General features: G+C 50.7%; 5 protein-coding genes across 5 annotated transcripts; 1 reads left to right on the top strand and 4 right to left on the bottom strand.

Moving 5' to 3' along the window:
• Positions 1-610: 610 nt before the first annotated feature.
• K444DRAFT_627388 (uncharacterized protein) lies at positions 611-2,410 on the bottom strand (the record flags this gene model as incomplete). The annotated part of the gene is made up of 3 exons (XM_024882792.1): positions 611-1,106; positions 1,162-2,229; positions 2,280-2,410. The coding sequence occupies 3 exons, from the start codon at positions 2,408-2,410 to the stop codon at positions 611-613; spliced, it is 1,695 nt and encodes a 564-aa protein (XP_024739361.1).
• A 1,054-nt stretch (positions 2,411-3,464) lies between these two features.
• K444DRAFT_342074 (uncharacterized protein) lies at positions 3,465-5,339 on the bottom strand. Its single transcript, XM_024872037.1, has 5 exons — positions 4,849-5,339; positions 4,653-4,799; positions 4,306-4,587; positions 4,025-4,251; positions 3,465-3,955 (listed from the first exon to the last, which is right to left on the bottom strand). Exons 1-5 carry the CDS (start codon positions 5,102-5,104, stop codon positions 3,632-3,634), a joined length of 1,236 nt encoding a protein of 411 aa, XP_024739360.1. The 5' UTR covers positions 5,105-5,339; the 3' UTR covers positions 3,465-3,631.
• A 2,967-nt stretch (positions 5,340-8,306) lies between these two features.
• On the top strand, positions 8,307-9,221 carry K444DRAFT_610510 (uncharacterized protein). Its single transcript, XM_024879765.1, has 3 exons — positions 8,307-8,641; positions 8,691-8,756; positions 8,813-9,221. The coding sequence occupies exons 1-3, from the start codon at positions 8,591-8,593 to the stop codon at positions 8,897-8,899; spliced, it is 204 nt and encodes a 67-aa protein (XP_024739359.1). The 5' UTR covers positions 8,307-8,590; the 3' UTR covers positions 8,900-9,221.
• A 3,057-nt stretch (positions 9,222-12,278) lies between these two features.
• K444DRAFT_342246 (uncharacterized protein) lies at positions 12,279-13,279 on the bottom strand. Its single transcript, XM_024872038.1, has 3 exons — positions 13,086-13,279; positions 12,748-12,979; positions 12,279-12,495 (listed from the first exon to the last, which is right to left on the bottom strand). The coding sequence occupies exons 1-3, from the start codon at positions 13,132-13,134 to the stop codon at positions 12,408-12,410; spliced, it is 369 nt and encodes a 122-aa protein (XP_024739358.1). The 5' UTR covers positions 13,135-13,279; the 3' UTR covers positions 12,279-12,407.
• K444DRAFT_661613 (uncharacterized protein) lies at positions 13,119-18,355 on the bottom strand. The gene is made up of 2 exons (XM_024886610.1): positions 15,777-18,355; positions 13,119-15,726 (listed from the first exon to the last, which is right to left on the bottom strand). Exons 1-2 carry the CDS (start codon positions 18,034-18,036, stop codon positions 13,349-13,351), a joined length of 4,638 nt encoding a protein of 1,545 aa, XP_024739357.1. The 5' UTR covers positions 18,037-18,355; the 3' UTR covers positions 13,119-13,348.
• Positions 18,356-18,419: the final 64 nt, after the last annotated feature.

The following is an 18,419-nucleotide window of genomic DNA, read 5'->3' as shown; positions in this document are numbered from 1 at the left end:
GTGATCCAACGCGAATTAAAGGCCTCCTTGACAACTCTTGCAATAAAGCCAGAGGCTCGTTTTCCACGGCAGCGTATAGGCGCGTACGAAGGCGCAATATCGACCTCTTCCCCCCCCCCTTATAACCACGAAGCGTCCTCGGGCACGGAATTATCCTCCCTGCAGCTCCGCCAAACGCTTCCCCAGTTCCCTCTATCTCTGTATGTATATATTCGGAGGGCTCGTAGCGCGCGAGAGGACACGGTGGTAGGATCGAAAGGTCGTTAGTCGATAGAGGACAACCCCATTCGTACGGTAAATCGCCGGTTCGAGACTCAAAGAGTCGTTGTGATTTAGTCTTAGCCCAAGAGCATGAAAGCCCTTGGTTTCCAGCCTGCACTGCGAGGAAGTGCTGAATCGTCGCAGGCCCCAATGTCCTCCATGGTATCGGGATCGAACATCGTTCTTTGATAGCCCTCTATCGAGAGCACGAGTTCTTTCGCAACGATACAATTGGACTTCAAGAGCCCATGGAACTATCTCATTGTCAGGAGTCCAATAACTCAAATGCTTTGGTACCGGCTAACTCCATTCGCTCCTCCCATGCAATTGAAAACATATACTCCCACACCTAAATAAAACTTGGTGGTGTTTCGTCGAGACAAATTGGCGACTCGCTAGTCCCCGCTGGTATCAGTTTTGGACTATCAGGCCGCCAACCCATCCCCCCAAACCAGCTATTTCGCTGTCCAACCACCGAGTGTCGTTCTGCAAACACATCGCCAATTCCGCTCATCCACCTCTCCGAGCCAGAATTCGCTCTAACCAAGGTATCACTAGGCACCACATCTCTCCCTGATAGGAAACTCGGCACCGACAAAGCGCTATAGCTCGGAAACTCCGAGGAACCACTGATCATAGACTTTGTTTCCGACTCCGCGGTTGGGTGGGCGGGGTGTTTACTTTGCACGTGAGAGGTGAGTTTGTCTTGTCGTCGGAATTTGCTGTCGCAGAGGTGGCAGCTGTATGGTGTTGCGGAGCTGTGCACGCTTTTAACATGTCGTTGCTTTTCGTATTTGCGAAGGAAAGTTGATTTGCAGGAGGGGAAATCGCAAGGGACTCGGGGTCTGGAGAGTATTATGCTTTATTCATGTCATTGTGGAAAGGATGGAGAAGACTTACTTTGAGCGAGAATTCAGTGAGTCATGTCGGAATAGAGATGCGGAGTGGCTGGAAGGGAGGCTGAATCGATAGTCTTCGGTATCTGTAGTGGGCTCCGATACTTGGCATTGTATATCGTGCAAGCTCGATGAGCTATGTAGAGTCGTGAAGTGCATGTAGGAAGACTCTCCTGGGAGCTGGGGGACCACAAATTCCGAACGCAGCGGAACGGCCATCTCGCGCTGACAGCAAGACTGACAGTAGCATTCGATACCTTCACTCGCCTTACAGAAGCTTGAAGGAGCTGGAGCGAAGTTTTCGTTCCATACTTTCGGATCTTCCGTACCGAAACCCAAACCCAGGAGATCCTCCAGCTGGCCATACGGCGAGTCTGAATTGACAGATAGCGTTCTGGAGGAGTAAGAATCTGATGAAGTCGAGCTAAGAGCACTCCCTCTTTCCTTTTCCCTCACTTGCATCGCAAGGGAAGGACCTAAGCCCGATTCATGAGCCCTTCGATGGTGCTCCAGCAACGCCTTCAGCGTCTTAAACACCACTCTCTCACAACCTTCAGGTCGTCCCCTCCCAAGGTAGTAGCAACCTTCCACAGAGCAGACGTGCCCATCTCCTCCTCCTGCATCATCTCCCTTGAGAAATATCTCCGCTGCAACATCCGGATGCCACAACCTGGTCTTAAACGAGTTATACTCAAAACTCCGCACCGTCCGTCGAGGCTGCGAGTCTCCATTCTCATCCACACTCCACTCTTCAAAACGAGCCGTAATCGCTTCGGTCGTCAAAATTCGCTTTCCCGGCCGCCGTGGGCGATCGCTCGCGGAGTGCGGGCCGTAGTGCCCGTAGTCTTTTATATGCTCCTTCACCTGATCAGGCCTCGTAAATCTTTTCCGCCATCGCCCCGAGCTCGAATATTTGCAGCCGTCGACGGTGCAGTGATAGAATTTCGTAGGATTTCTCGCGTCGCCGTGTTTAGTCTCGGTGTGCCGGGTGAGCGCCTGGCGTTGAGCGAAGCGCTCGAAGCAATCTTTTGCCAGACATTCGTATGGTCTTTCGTGTGTATTCCGATGCTTGCTGTTCGATTTTAGTGATTAGATGCAAGGTTGGCAAGAATGAACACTGACTTGAGCTTTGAGAGATTGGGAAAATTGGTTAGTGCGCAATCGGGGCAGGACAAGCTTTGAGGGGCTCGATTGACACTAGGCCCATCTGTTGCGTCTCTGTCGGGGCTGTCATCTAGGATATTCCGCAACATTGCGATTAGGGTCTATTTGGATTGGCGTCTGGGTTAGTGTCCGGCGGGCACCAAGACTGCCTTGCGATGCGGCTCTGCCAAAACACGGGGCAGTGTATCCCTGGTGAGGTGCTGAGCCCACCGACTCCCATGTTGCGGGTTCTCAAATAGAGATTGAGGGGGTAGTTTTTATCACTCCGAACGTGTGATTGGTTCCCCGCGTTGGTCAGAATTTGAAACAGGGCTTGCAAATCCTGGATAGGGAGGGTGCATCGAGTAAGGAACTGAGAATCTGGAGTGGATTTGTTCTTCTCACCGATCAACATCCCTGCGACAATGCACCACCCCCCCCCCCCCCCCCCCCCCCCCCCCCCCCTGTACGCACAAGCGTGGGGTGATCACCAACATTTACTTTCCGGGGCAGTAATGGCATGCAGCCGAAGTGGACAGAACTAGTAATTAAATGTAACAGTGGGTCCAGAGTGGATACTGTGGCTGCCGTTTAGCAAATAGTACCAGTTACTTCCAAGCCTTTGCCATGGGATCAACAAGCCTTAGCAAGGTAAATAAAGCCACCGTCTTCTCGAAGACCTCGCGATGGACAGTGCTAGGTGGCTGATCAGGGTTTTAACCATTCCGAGGACTGATATCAGAGATTGGCCCCACTATTACATTTATTTAGGGGGAGAGAGTACAACGTATTATGGGAATTAAATGTAGCGAGCCAGCCACAGACAACGAGTGAAGGCCGCTGAAAAGCTCGTGCTGTTGACTTTTTGGTCTGTGCCAACCCTGAACCCCCCTGTCTCGCTACATTTAATAGCCCTGATACGTTGTATTGGGTGTGCAAAGTCGTGCCGCACGGACCAAAAACACCAAAAATCCCGAATCGCGATTCTTCCATTTGAACTTCACCCTCAATGATCTTAATATAGCACCTAGCACGTGCTGCACAAGCTACTATACTGGTCCCCTAGGGCTACCCAATAGCCATAAAGCTAATACAATTAAAAAGGCAAAAAAATTTTAATGCACGTAAAGCGAGTAGGGTAGGGAGTTGCATCGAGGTAACTAAATCTCGACCTTGATTGCTTCCAGTAATCTTCGAGCCTTAAGTGTTCACAAGCTCCAAAAGCGCCCATTCACCGATAAACCAACAATTGAAAGAACTCCTAATCCCTCCTGCCCAACCCTTAGAAATACATTTCCCCACACCCCCAAACGCCACCAAACGCCCCCATCCTACGCCTTAGCCCGTGTCAAATTCCCCAAAAACGTGACTAGAACAGCACAGTACGTCGCAACGCCGACAAAGATTTCCTTGTCCGCAGCATGCGTGAGCAAGCCCATCATGACCGAGAAGATAAAACAGAATGCGAGGACGACGACGGCCATGCAGGCTCGACTCATCGACGTCAGCAAGAACAGGATGACGGGGATGAAGAGGACGAGGACGGCGAAGAAGACAACCATGAGGCGAGCGAAGGTGTTGATGCGGGATGCGGAGTAGAAGGCTACGGATGCATCTTGAGTTTGGTGCTGCTGCGTGCTGCTTTTGAAGAGGTTCTAAAGGCGAAGGGAAAGGGGTTCGGTAAGTGTTTGTTGATTACCGTTAGGAAGGGGGGATGAACGGACCTTGAGATAAGATCTTGGCCAATTGTCAAGATAACGGAGAATGAAGTTCTCGAGGCCGCTCTGGCGTGGAGGAACGAGGGAAACGAAGTCTTGAGGGTGAAAAATCCAGGCGAATTCAGGAGTGTCGAGCGGCTTCCATGTCCAAAGCCATTTGAAGACGCTGTCGTGGTCTCTGGCGGGTGTTTGGTCCAGCGACTTGAGCTTTTGGAAATTCAAGAGTAGGGGAACTAGAATGGTACTTAGCAAGTGGATCTTTTAACCAAGAATTGCAATTGCCATACCATAAGTAAGCAGTTCTTTTTTGATGTTCTCCTGCAGATCTCTTTTCTTGGTATCGGGTCCTTTTTTGTGATTTCTATTCTTCAACCGCCAATCTGTGGCTTCACCGCCAGCTGCATCCTTTCTGTCCAGTTCCAAGAGCTCTTGCTCCATTTCGGTGATGGTACTCATCTGATCAACAAGTAGTCTAGCATGGCAGTGACCAAATTTTCTATAATTTCCGAAAGAGTCGCTGCTCTCTAGGAAAGCTGCAACGCGAGGCCAACCATCTGGGTAATTGTCAACTGTTTGGTTTGATTAGCTATGATAATCCCAGAGAAACATTTAGAGAGCCCCAGTTGAAACATACAGCATTCGTATTGAAAACGAGAGTATCCAGCCTGGAACTCATCAAGTGGATTTGTGGGTGATTGCTGTTGACTGGGTGGCGAGACAGAGAGCCATTGCATAATGTTCACGCATCTTTCTGACCAGGTCGTAGAGCGTTGTGGAAGATCTATGCCATTACTACAATGCATCTCCTAAAGCTACTGATCTGTACTTACCTTGACATGGCAACTGGTTGACTCCACTGCGATCATCGAGCTCGAAAGGGCCTCCAGAATCTACCACCGTACTGTCCGAACTGCGAAGGGAATATCGTGATGAGAGTGTCCTCTTTGCTTCGGGCGGTTGCCTAGCACCGGTCACGTTAGTTGAGTCGAGTTGAAAGCCTTGCTCAGCCTGATTGTAAGGGTCAATAGTGCAACGGACAGAAGACGAATGACTTCGCCTTAAAACTGGAATTGGTTCGTCAGACATCACAAAGTTACACTGCTGAATTCATAACACGGTGGCAAAAGCTGTCATATATAAGGCTTCTGCGAGATAACCTCATCATAACTCTCCTCCCATGACTTGGTTGTCTTCATGGCTTCCATCTCATCTTGCGGTGAGGCAGAATCCAACTTTTGGGTGTACGCCCTGGAAGATGTTGGCCCAATGCCCTGCTACAGTGCTGATAGAACGCCATTCTATGCAAGAGAGCACACATCTACAGATAAAAGGGAGGACCTCGAGGTGAAAGGGGCATTTCAAGTGGTTCAAGAACACTGGTGTGGTATATCACGTGACCGGTGATGATGGTCACTTGAGAAGAGGTCGGTACTGCTTTGAGACTCGTGCAGGAAGCACAGGAGGCTGGGGAAAATTTGGCCACTTTCCATGAAAAATCTTGGAACCCCCACGTTGTGAGATTCATCCCGAAGATCCATCCTGAGAATCCATCCTAGCTCAATTTTCGGCGTTCGCCCTCTCCGCTGCGAAGGTAAGACAAGCTAACCGAAGCACAATAATTGGTAGGAGCAGCTTACTAAGCTGCAAAAATCCATCCTGATTTCGCCCTCGTCGCCCTCGTCGCCCTCGCCCTGAACACGAGCAGTCACCCTCGGCGACACGGGTCTGAGGCTCTGCCAACAACTCCCGTTGGCGTCGGCAGATGCCGCCCTCTAACATTGCGGCTCTTTGGACAATAGGGGAACCTGGATGAGGCTGCTGCCCAAAATATGTGGGGGTTTTTGCGCCAACAAAAATGCAGCAACAAAAGTACCATCTTGCTTTCCTAGCGACGGCATTCTGGCAACTTATTATTCAAAGTCAATACCCTTTTGATGTCTCATTTTGAGAGAGCCATCGCAAAGCCACTATGTCACGTGAAACTCTTCTGCTCGGACTTGAATTCCAGTCCCTTCAACAGCTCAGAGTACCACCCTTAGGTACCTCCAAACGAAAATACAACACAGAATAAGGACGAGAACTGTAGTAACACGAATGGCACGACTTAGGGGAAGTCCCTAAGACCACTTGCTTGCCCATGGAGTCATTTTCGCCGTTCTAAGGGGTTGAGTTACAACCTCTCGGTGCAGCCCAACCCAGAAAACAACAATGCAAGTACCAAAGACCGGGGATATCATGCAAGCTCAAAACAACACCATGGACATCACTCGATGGAAGACATGGCCCCACACTGAGCCCTCTGCCAGCAGGTATGTCTGCAATTCCCATCCAACACTTTATGAATAAAGCAACAGAACATTTGCTGACCTTCCTAGGTACTGAAAAATACTGATCAAACTCTCGACATGCACTTGCCGTCGTTTAATCTTTAAGCAACAGACTGACGCGACAACCCGAACGAGTACTTCGACTTCGATACAGCATCGTCATCACATTACACCCTGGGCCTGACGATCATGCTTGATCCTCCAGGTCGCTTGGATATGGTTGTTGACATCCAAGAACCAACTCGCAACATAATCAAGCCGTCTGGGGTTCTGGGAGACCATCAAGGACCGTGAAAGTCTCAACTGCACCCTTCTTGCGAGATCGAACCAAACAGCCCTCAGAACCTTGAACCTGCTCCAGTCACAAGTATGACCGACCTCTGGCTATCCTATCTCGGCCGCGGATTCCGATCCCACAACACGGTCCTCTGATATCATGAGTGGGTTGCAACTCAACACTTGGAACTCGACTCAAGAAGCAGCAAACTTTCTACGGCTTCAGATCGTTTCCTTCGTGTTCAAAGTTTGCTTGTCTTGCCTTTGACGAGAGGCCAGCTTGAAAGCTTCACTCCTTGAGAGCCGGCCGTTCCGAAGTCACAGCACGAGGCAACCGACATCTCACTTCGTCGCCATTCAATCCATCCAAAACGACGAGAGGTCGTGTTCCCAGTTCGCCCTCGTTTCTATCCTGTGGCCGCTCCCGGACGCCCTTCAGGCAAGTCCAGAAAACATCGAGCCGTCCGAACAGCCAAATCGGCCTTGCGCACGAAGACGGAAATTTCTGTCGTCCACCAATTTGCGGCTTGCACCAAGCACCGATGAGAGTCGAGCAACAGATTTTGAGCCGGGCCAAGCCTTTTCTTCGCTGCAGCGAGTTTTGTTGTCCCAAGAGCTCGGAAATCCAGCCACATCAACTTTCTTCGACATCAGTCATGGACCATAATAATTGGGCATGTGGAAGGTTTTGAAGTTGGGGGGGGGGGGAGGTTTGGGTGAGTGGGGAGCGATGACCCTGGCCTGGCTTGGCTTGGCTTGGCATGGCTTGGCATGGGAAACTGGCCAAGCCTGCCAGGGTCTAGCGGAGCGGCGGAAGCAACAATGCCTCAACAAATCAGGGGCCCAAGAACGCCACTGTGGGTAGTAGAGCCAGTTTTGGTGGCAGCGGCAGCAGCACGCACGGAAACAGCAACCCGGCTCGCCAACTCGGCAGTTCGACTCAACCCGCCGTTCCACAAGCCGCTGTTTCTGGCCGAGCCCGGCGCCGTGGACGGCCACTCGCCGTGCGATCGGGGGCGCATCCAGGCCCGCCGTTGCAGCCTATGGGTGCCCATCTGCGGGCCCTCTGCAGCTACTGCAGCTACTGCAGCACGTTGCAGCCCACTGCACACACTGCACCCAGTGCACCCACTACTGCCCAGTACTGCCGCCCTGCAATCCTCGACCGCGTCTGTTCGTCACTGCCTCTGTGCGCCGAACTTTCTGCCACGCTGGGTGGCTCGCGTACCGTAACGCGCGAAAACAATACGTTGTACGGAGTACTCCCCGTCGCCCGCCCCCCTCCCCTCCACAAGAATAATTGCTAGTGGCCTCCACTGCCCCAGTTTTCGATGGGACACGATTTCTGAGTGGTTTGGTCCTACTCGGCCGTCTTGCACGGGGCAAAAAAATCGGTCTGTGTATCAATCCAAAGGTACAGCTAACTGGCAGAAGGTTGAAGAAGGCTTTCTGCCCTGGCAGTGGCTCTCAGCCAACTTGAAAGGCACTTTCTCACTGGCTAAACACCCTGGATCCATGCCCGCACCTATACCCAAAATATATACGCTAGCAATTACTTATTCTTGGGAGGGGGGGAGAGGTGGGAGAGGGGGGAGGAAAGAGTGATTTTTGCGCCTCGTGTGTGGTATGGCTCACTGGCAGCGTCCTCAAAAGAGCAATGATGGAGCTACGACGAATTCCGACTGGCCAGCCATTATTCGCCTGTTCCTCTGCCTGTGCTCCACAATGCCGCAGGTCCTGAGGCGCTGGCACTGGCACCGGCACTGACCCTGGCACTGGCATTGGCGTGAGGAGTCATGGCCCCACAAAGATTGCTAAGCTTGGTGAATTCCCGTTTTTTGTGCTCCAACGACACCGACGTCAGAGAAACCGACTCGGAAGGCACTCCACCACGAATCTGCGAGAGGAGAAGCCAACGCAAGCAAACAATCCCTTCACCCCACACGATCCCGACTCAAACCTCTCAGAGATGCCTCCAAGCGGACAGGTTATGCCGGTAGTGGGTTTTTATGGGCCACAGGTAGGTGCAAATCTGCTGGTCTTCTGGCAACGACTGACCGGATCCAAAGGCAGGAGCCGGACACCGCGGGCCTACATTAGGAGGTTTTGTGCATACAGGTAAAAGAGTGAAGCCTGTGAGAAGCCTACCTTCGCGTTCCATGTCCGGGCATTTACTGATTCTTTTCCCCAGGAGACCTACAATTCTGGACAGTCGAAGGGCGGCCAAGGAGGACAGCAGGGTGGCTCTGGACAACAGGGAAGCACGGGAGGCCGGTAGCTGGCGGCTCAGGCGAACGCATATGGAGGAAACTGCGACTCATACGCTTGAAGTTTGGTTTCCATCGCTCGTTGAATCTACACTATGTCAATTTCGGGATCAGCGGTCTGCACATATCGGCGAAATGAGGCGTAAATACGGTGCATTATTAGATGCCTTGTGCTCGGACTGTTCTCTAGAGGTTCTTGGAGCTCACGCGTGTGATGGTTTAATAGATTAGGGCTAGATTGAAGCACGAATGGATTTAAATCGGATAGCTGCATCTTTCAAAAGCCTTCCAATGAGAAATCATGACAGCCGTGATTCGACAATTCATGATCTTGCAGAATGATTCGACAATCCGTGATTTTCGAGGACAAATTGACGGCGAGCTTCCAAAGTTCGCAGCCTATGTTCCTGCATCTTTCAAGTGCCTGACAACGAGACCTGATTCTTCAACTGTCCAACAATGAAGGCCTGCACCTTTCAACATCCTACCAGTGAGGAAGAGTGAAAGCAGTGATTCGACAATTGCTCGAGTAGTGATTGGTCTTCGAGACCGACTGATGTTGAGTTTCCAGCCTTGGTACCTGCATCTGCAATTATATGATTAAGGCAACGGCCGGGCAATTCTCAGATGGCTTTCACCCCCACTCATCGTCAGCCTCGCGATAATGGTTGCGTTCGCCCCTTGCAATGGATGCAGCCATCTCAGCCTCAGCCTTGAGGTCGTGGATGCAGGCCAATCGTTGGGATGCGAGGGACTCCGCCACAAACGAGGCGCCAACCTCGAAGGGTCATCCCTACGGCTCTCCACTTTCGTGGGGCAGTTCGGCGACGGGCGGGGTGAGCTTGGCAGGATGGTCTTAGTTAAGGTTCCAAGAGTACATGAGGTGGGGCAGAAGGTAGTTCGAAGTAACTCGAGTCTATACACATTTCCACTGTACCGCAGTCCTCTGCGCTCATACTCCTGTTCTACTCCGATCTTAGTATTAATGAGTTCAGTAAGATTACTAAATGATATGCATGCAAACTAAGTCATGCTCATTTCCAGACTGTTGATTAAGAAGATAAGTTTTAACTTTCCGCGAGGTGACTGTGTACTCATAGTGTCAAGGCAGCCAGGCAAGTCCTCGGGCCAGGAAACTTGGTGAAGTGTCGATCCCTCGCTATGCTACTGTCCCACCAATAATACATGACATAAATACTCTACATGGGTCTTCCTCCCAAGATTCATAATGCCGATGCTTGGAAATCAGCTCGATTCAATGACTCAGCTTTAGACCCTGAGCATCAACCTAGCCGCAAACTCCGAACTCGCACAATCGTTACGATGTATTCGATGTATCTAAGTATTTCCTTCGTACCAAAGAAACTTTGCGTCGCTTCTTGTCATATGTTGGTCTCCTGCAAGTCAGTCTCCCTACCGTTAGACTTTCAATTCGGCGAGTAGAAGAAGATGCCCGAAGGAGTACAGTTCTCCCAAACACTTCAGAGCTGTTGACCAAATCCCCGCTTCCCAAGAAATATGTAGAAGTGTCTGATAGCGCTCTTGCTTTTTTCGGCATTGTGGAAAAGCTTTTCACCTCAAATATAATTGGCGACAAAAGCGAACCAAAGACTGACCGACCGACCGACCGAGACATCGCTGCGTCTCGAACTCACGGGATGGAAATCAAGAGGGAGGATGGAATGAATGAGCCCGCAACCTTCTCTGCCCGGGAATCAGAAACTAGGCATTAAATAGTAAATTTAATATACAAGCTTTCTTCAAACGAGGACATGTGAAAATTGGTTTCGAACCCCTCGATGGCGGAACCCTTTGCCGAGCAGAGTCTGCTCGAGTAACACCCAATCGGCACAACCAAATCACATGTTTCTACCAATTGAAAAAAGCCCTTTTGTCTTTGACCAAATTTCTTGTATACCGTCTTCCCCTCCTCAATTCAATCTCCTACGCGACACTCGTTTGGTTGGTACAAATCAGCGGTGGATGATCATGGACCTTTCCCCCCGTCAGCCTGTTCCTGCCCACCTCCAAGATCACCTAAAATCAGCGAGGGTGCAATATACCAAATACAAAGTACTGCGATGACAGCAAGCTATTTCTGGCTTGTCTGCAACTGAGCATAGATATTGTTGTACGGAACTCGTGGTGCCGTTCTTGTCTGTGAACGCGGTAATCATGCCCAGTGCTGCAATAGTGCCTGCATTTTTTTACTCAGACTGTAGTGGAAATCAGAAGTGATATCTGCTCTTACAATTTTGACCTTGGGTGTGGGAATCGATTGTCTGGCAACAACCCCCGAAATATGAAGTTCCTGCCATGCCCAAGCAAATGAATTGGCCCGTGCTTGCCACCGCGGAAAGGGCGATGACGACAATCGCGGATGAGAACTGCATTTTTGGTATTTCCGTTGCTCGTACGTCTTCGTCACAATATTCCTACCTGAGCAAACGGAGGTCTTTCGTCTCGTACTTCTCCAGGTCAGAAAATAGGGCCCCACGTCGCCCTTATTCTATATTCTCCGTGCCTAGCTCATGACCATCCGAATACTTCCCAACGACGCAATATCGCCATTTTCATTTCCCATATACTCACCCAATATAATATATTTCCGGTCCTCGTCTCGAGAGGCTGAATTGTCGAACCCAGTTGGTTCAACCGGCTCGGGAAAATTGGGCGGAGATTTATGTTCCGGATTGGGAATTTGCGGGTAAACGATGCCCCTGGTTTGTAATACAAGGCTCATAAGCCTTTTTGTTATACCGTGGCCATGCGGAAAGGGCGCTGGAAACTCCCTCTTTGAGGATTGGTGAAGCTGATTGCTTGGTGGGGAGGTCGGGTGCGGCGCCGAAATGATAAAGGAGTTTGTTGATGTTGGGCACAATTGATACCAATCGTAGTCATGCAAGGAGACTTTGCTCAAATGATAATCTAAACAAGAAATGCCTCTATTCCGCGTTGCGTTGTATCTCACTTAATTAAATTAATTGAGAAGTCGGATGCGGTGCGGATAAGCCGGAGTGTCCTCTGTTTGGCTGCCCCAAGTCCAGGTTCTCGGAAATTTGTACCTAAACTTCTCTTAGATGTTAGAATTAACCTGGAGCTTCTTTGTTTCGGGCGTCTTCGCCTCGTATCTTTTGAAGTGAAAGCAAACTCCGAGATTCGTAGATGTGTTAATATGATTTGTGCCTCTTGGATTCCCTTCGAGGCAGTGCAACCCCACGATCGGCTGCTGTTCCGCCTGACAGACCCTAAGCATAGCATAGACTTTGCTATCTCTGGACGCCGCAAATTAAATAAATCTCTTCCAACGTCGAGACACTCGGCCAAACCTAACTACCGCTCGACGGTTTTCTAAAATGGTCAACAGGTCCTCTCAATGTAACTAGAAATCTAAGAACAAAATGAATGTAAGCACTAAAAGCCTCGTAATACTCATCTCGTGAGGGCGAATCCGACCTGATTGAGCCCCTTTCTTTCCTTCTCGTCCACATTCCTCCCGCCTGTAGCCCAGTCACCACTCTAAACAACATCAACAACAATCCCCCCCTCTCCATCCGGCCACTCGAACCGTCTCACGAACTGCCCCAATAGCTCCCTTCCAACCGGCCTTCCCTCACCCAACCCCTCTCCCTTCCACCTCTCCTCTCTCCCTCTAATCCTCTCCCACAGCACCTCCTCACTCCCCCTGAAAACCACCAACACAACCCCGTACTTCCCCTTCCCCAGCTCCGTCACCCTCCCCCTCCACCACCCCCGCTCCTCCTTCCTCCAAAAACTCAAATCAACAACCACATCTCTCTCCCCACCCCCAACCCCCTTCTCGCCCGCTATCATCAAGTTCCCCAGCTCCCCCTCGAGCCTCTCGTGTGCCTCCTCCTGCAACCCCTCATACCCATCCTCTGTATAATCTCTCCCATACACCCCGTGATTCTCAAAAATATACTTGTCAATGCTCAATCTTACGAAATTCGGGTATTGCTCCACGATGGAAAGGGCGAGTGAGGATTTTCCCGAGCCTGATATGCCGCAGGTTAAGAGGACTAGGCGTTGATTCTGCGCCTTCGCTTGCTGGAGTACGAGATTGACCGATTCTGGAATCGGAAGTGGAGGATTAGAAGCCATTCCGCTTAATTGATTGATTTGTTTCTTGAGGTTGAGTGGTGAGTCGCGAGAATCGAGTATGAAGGGGTGACTCACGACAGCACGTGATGCTAAGATCCAAAAAGGGGTTCTTGTTGATCATCATTCATTCATTTGTGCTTGCTGTCTGTACATACAGTACGTACACGCCGTTCTCCTTCCTCCGTTGCTTTCGTAACGTACTGTACAATACCCCACACTTCATCCTTATAAGCAGTGGATCGGATCTCATACCTAAACAAACAGACAAACAAACAAACACCATGCATGCTCGAAACGCCCGCTGAAACAACCTCCGATAAGTGACTCTCACAAAACACTCATATCTCTCCTCCTTTCTGCGCCTTCTTAATTCCCTCGAAGACCACAGCACCAGCACCAACACACGCCAAGCATTCATTCCCCTTCAACAGCGTCCGTAGCGTCAAAACCTCCCTCTTCAACCTCGCATTCTCCTTCTTGACCCTCGCCGTCTCCTCACTGCCCTCCTTCGCCTTCGCAACCAAATCTTCTTTCTCCTCCTTGCCCTTGCCCCTTAACGCACGCACAATCTTCCCTAGCTCGGCATTGAACTTTTCATACAGCAGCTCGTTCTCCGCGCTGCTCTCTTTGTACAGCTGATCCAGCCCCTTGACCTTGAACTCGCATGCCTGCAGGCTTTTCTCGAGATCAGACTTGACGGCGTCGTTGCGGGTGGTCAGGTCTTTGACGATTTCCGGGATACGGGTCTCGAGGGCTGTGATGGCGCCGGAGAGCTTTTGCAGGTCCGTGGAACGGGTTGGGGAGTTGGAGCTGGCGTTTAACTTGGCCATTTCTTCGCCAATTTTTGAAAGCTCGTTTTGTAGGGAGGCTTCGGCTTCATTGATTGCTTTAGCTTCGTTTTGGAGACGCTCGCGTAGCTTGGCCGGGGATTGTAGTCGCAGCTTTTGGGGTGAGTGTTTGCCTGGGCTGCTTGTGGGTCGGGATGCCGAGGGTCCTCGGCCGCGGAGGGTGGGGATGTTGGATGAGAGTGATGCGGTCTTTTGGTGGCTTTTTGCTCCGCCAGACCAAAGATCCTTGACCACTATCGTGTCAGGGGTCGACATGATGTTCTGTGGTCGTTCAGTCAGATTGCCAATATTCCTGGGCGCAGAAGAGTTCAATGGTAAATTCTCCTTCTGATTCGGTGAGCCTGTGCTGTACAACGCAGGCCGATTTCTGTCCATAATTCCACCAGCGACAGGAATCTTTGTTGGTGATGGAGTTCGTGGAGATGTGTTGAGCTTTAGTCCGCGGAGTGGTGAGGGTGATGGAGAGCTCCCACTGAGAGTTGCTTGTGCCATCAAAGATTTCAAATCAGAAAGAGAGCTTCGTCTCTTCTTCTTGAGTGATTGGGCAGTGTCCTTCTCATCCGGAGGCGGGGATTCACCGATCGTAATGAGTTTGTTGACAGGACCCTGCGAGCTGGAAGGCCGCTCATCAAAAGCGCCCATAACCGTAGGCCGATCCCGCGAAGCAGGTCGCCTATGTGGAGACTCGATTGATCTTGAGCGATTGAGGGAGACCTTTGAAAGACTTGAAGAAGTCATGGATTCTCCAGTGGCAATACTGCGGCTGCTCTTGCTCAAGGTTCGCCAGACTGAGGGACGGTCATTATCCTTGGTGCTGTTCTGCCTGAGCAAGGTATCGGCAAATCTCTTCCGCAAAGATGATGCATTCGATGTCAGTGAACCAGTGGCAGAGTGATTCGATCGACCACCAGAAACTGACCCGAAGACGGAGCCATTACCAGAACCAGAACCATTTACAGCGCCTGGACCTATATCCTCAAAGAGTCGCTCTTGGTCCTCTACCATACGATCCAGCAGGTTGATGTAGTCATGAGGCTGGCCGTCAATTACCAGCAGCTCTGCAAACGCAGCTGTTAAAGCACCTCGGTCCCCATCATTTCCACAACCATCGAGAAGATCTGCTAACAGTTTGATGATAGCAATGAAGGCTCGTCGATTTTGCGGTGCCATCTCACCAAAGACCATCTTGACGTAATCGGCGAAGTCTCCAGGGAACATCTTCAAAGCTCTGTCTTGCAATGCATCCAAAGTCGCCACCGACATGACTTGACCCATCTGATCTTTCCATGCCATCCGCAAGTATTTCTCGAAGGCAACAAACAGGACATCGAATGAGACTTCGGAAGCAGTCCGCTGATCGAAAGGATTCTCGATGAATGTGTTGTATACAGCATTGATGGCCAGTTCGTCCGCCATTCCGCGACTTCTCAGCACTCTCCCAATGACGTTACCCTTTCGAACTTGGAGAGCTGCAATATAGCCAGTGAAAGTCTCTTCAAGTCGGACTAGAGGATTGGTGGGCTTTTCGTCTCCGGTACGAAGACTGCTTCTGAAATCGACGTCCTGGATGGAATGTGCGCTATTGTTTCTCGACAATAGCGGCAGTGAGGGAACGTTGCCTATAACCGGAGTTCTTTGCTGCTTTGAGGAGAGAGATGCGGAGTGGCTGAGGGAGGTTGTTGAACTATTGAAACCACTACTGAGGAAACTTGAAAGCAGCTTGACTGGTGAGGGTGGACGGAAGGATTTCGATTTATCGCCTTCAGCAACAACGCGAATCGACTTGAGAATCTTCGAATGGAATGAGGTGAAGGGTGCTGCGAGGGCTGGGTTGCTTATAACATATTGTACTCGAAGTAAGTCGTTTGCTATTAGATATCAGTCAGGCTTGAACATTTCAGCGGTGGTGAGAATATACCTCTCTTTGTGAAGGTGGGCAACAGATGCTCTACAACAACCTCGTCCACGAAAACTTTCTCATTGAGCCCGCTAACTTCGAGTCTATATTTCAACCCACCCCCCATCACTTTCACATTGGCGACAATGTCAACACCGTAGTGGCCTACTGGTGCACCCTTGGTGCCTCTCTCGTGGTCGATGACTATGCGGATGGATGCTGGCTCCTTTCGGCCTTCGATCAAGGTGTCAATACCCTCCTCAAATATTGCGGTATGGAGTGTGACTTCTACGGCTTGCAACTTGATGGACCTCAAGCACCACTTCTCTATCTCTCGTTCAGCCTCCGAAAATCTGCCCTCCACTCTAGCTTTAGTGATCTCTTCAGTAAACTTCAACGCCTTTCCGTCATATGCAGTTTGTAATAGAAAGTTCCGGATAGTGGCCGCTGGAGACGTCCTCTCCCGACCTGTTGCTGGGTCCTTCAATTCATGCAACGATACCATTGCAACAGTGCGGCCATCATCAGACATCGTGAAGCGAGCATCGCCTAGAACATGCCAACCACAGAATGTAAGCTCGTAGGCCCTCTTCTGTCCGCCTGCAGCAGCAGTCACAGATGCCATCATGGTGGCAGCAGATGGCTTATCGACTTCTGCCATAAGACCTCTTGCTGAAAGATTGCATTCTCCAGCTTTCTTCAACAGAACAACACAGTCCGCAAACAGCAGAAATATCCCCTCCCTAACATTGCCATTGGTTGCGGGGTGGAAAGGAGCTGCGAGCTCTACGAAATCGACAGCGGTGATAAGTCGACCTTGGGGGTGCAATGATGACGGCCATGAGTCGATCAAATTCCGAAGTCTATTGACAACCTGAGACTTGTCTGTTGTTGGCGGGTCCAGTGAACAAATGGATGTGATGATATCCCTAGCTTTGAGCAAAGGCTGCAATGCCGGGTGAAGTACGGGTAGATAGTTGACAATGTTATCAATGAAGAGACTGTACCGTGGCAAGCGCTGAACAGGCTCAATCACAGCTGATCGAAGTCGTTGCTCGCCAGTTTGCTGAACTCGTTCTCTAAAACTCGAAGGCTGCCTCATGAACGAAGTGATAATTTGTGGAAAGTCCTGACTAGCTCGAATATACTCTTGGTAACAATCCGAGAACTGGGGGAACCACTCAAGAAGAACTTTGGCAAATGCAAGTGCTCCGGTGGGATCCTTCAAGCGACCAGTACCGCCGTATCTTGAACCAGTAGAGCTGACAATGGGGGCTTCAAGATCACGCATAGCATCCTCCTCTGTCTCATCCATAACTTTCCGAATATCGGCTAAGAAGGCAGAGTTGATCCGCAGAATTCTGTCAAGACACCGAGGGAAGAGTTTTTCGAGATCTTGCTCCGATGGGCTGAAACTGCCAAATTCTCGATTCTTTGCCTTCACTCGGAAGTCGTCAGCCATATGATTGACCAGCTCGTGCATCTTGATGACATATCTCTCCTCTGTATCTACCAATTCACCCATCTCTCGGCGTAGGGACAACTTCTGGTCCTTGAGAAAAGACCTCGAACGGTTGACGGAAGTCGGCCTCGAGGGAGCGCGTCGTAGCTTTGACGTGGGTAGAAACGTGACTTCGCCGAAGAGCTTGATCAGCGGAGAGTAAGCGCCATATTGCTTCAAAGTCGGATCCGGAAGTTCCTCGTCTTCGTTGTGTTCTTCAATTTCTTCTTCCTTCACTGGGACAATCGAGCCTGGTGGAAGCACGAGGTCGATATCAAGATGGTTGATGTTCTGCGGACGCAAGGCAGACTCAATGTCTTGAATGACCTCCCCAATGTTCTCCACCTTAACCATAGAGCTCGCCAAATCTGCCGCATGTTGTTCTCCGAAGAGTGTAGGAGCCGAGCCAGGTCTCTTTCCACGAGAATTCGTGGATTGGAAGATCAGGCCAGTTTTGACAACCTCTGGCAACTCCTTGAAGTATTTCAAGAGTCCAAACGCGAGCCCCCGACATATTTCATCTCCTTGCTTGTCTCGTGGAAGGTGGTTCACCGATTGGTAGAAGTGCGAGTTCGGAGAGATGGTAATGCGTGCGTAGCTTTGAAATCCAGCAGCAGTAAAGAAGTGGATTTGGATTCGGGAGCTGTTGAGGGTGGAATTGGAGGTCGTGGAGGGGCCGTGGAAGGCGAAGACAGGCAGATTGCCTAAGTACGGGTCGGTGGTGTGGTAGAGACTGACTTGGTCTCGCGACAAGGTCAGCTCGTCGGTGACTCGAACCATTTTGAGTTTGTCGTCGATGGCTAGTCCGGGTCGGTCAATGGGCCTCGCCCTTCATGACGATGAAGCCTCGGGGATGACGGATCAATTGGCGTGGGTGTCGAATTCTGTGTCGTTGGACGCTGCGTTTCTTTTGTGGTAGAACATCTGGTTGGGTGGGAAAGCTTTCAAGAAAAACAAGTTGACGCGTCGAGCGGTACCGTGTTTTTCGTTGAAGCTGCATGAACCAGCCGGACCAGTCGTTCGGGCACACAGAACTCGATGGTGCTTCTGCAGCTGCAGCCTCCAGGATGGACTTGTCGAACTAAAGTCTCTCCTCAGCGTGGGACCCTTCTTTATCTTTGGGCAAGTCCTTCGGAGAATATTTTTTGAGGACAAGGCAGGGA

The sequence above is a fragment of the Hyaloscypha bicolor genome, assembly GCF_002865645.1.
Source record: "Hyaloscypha bicolor E unplaced genomic scaffold K444scaffold_53, whole genome shotgun sequence".
Classification (NCBI taxonomy): domain Eukaryota; kingdom Fungi; phylum Ascomycota; class Leotiomycetes; order Helotiales; family Hyaloscyphaceae; genus Hyaloscypha; species Hyaloscypha bicolor.
The sequence above is the reverse complement of the archived record's forward strand: the minus strand, read 5'-3'. Positions and strand labels throughout refer to the sequence as shown.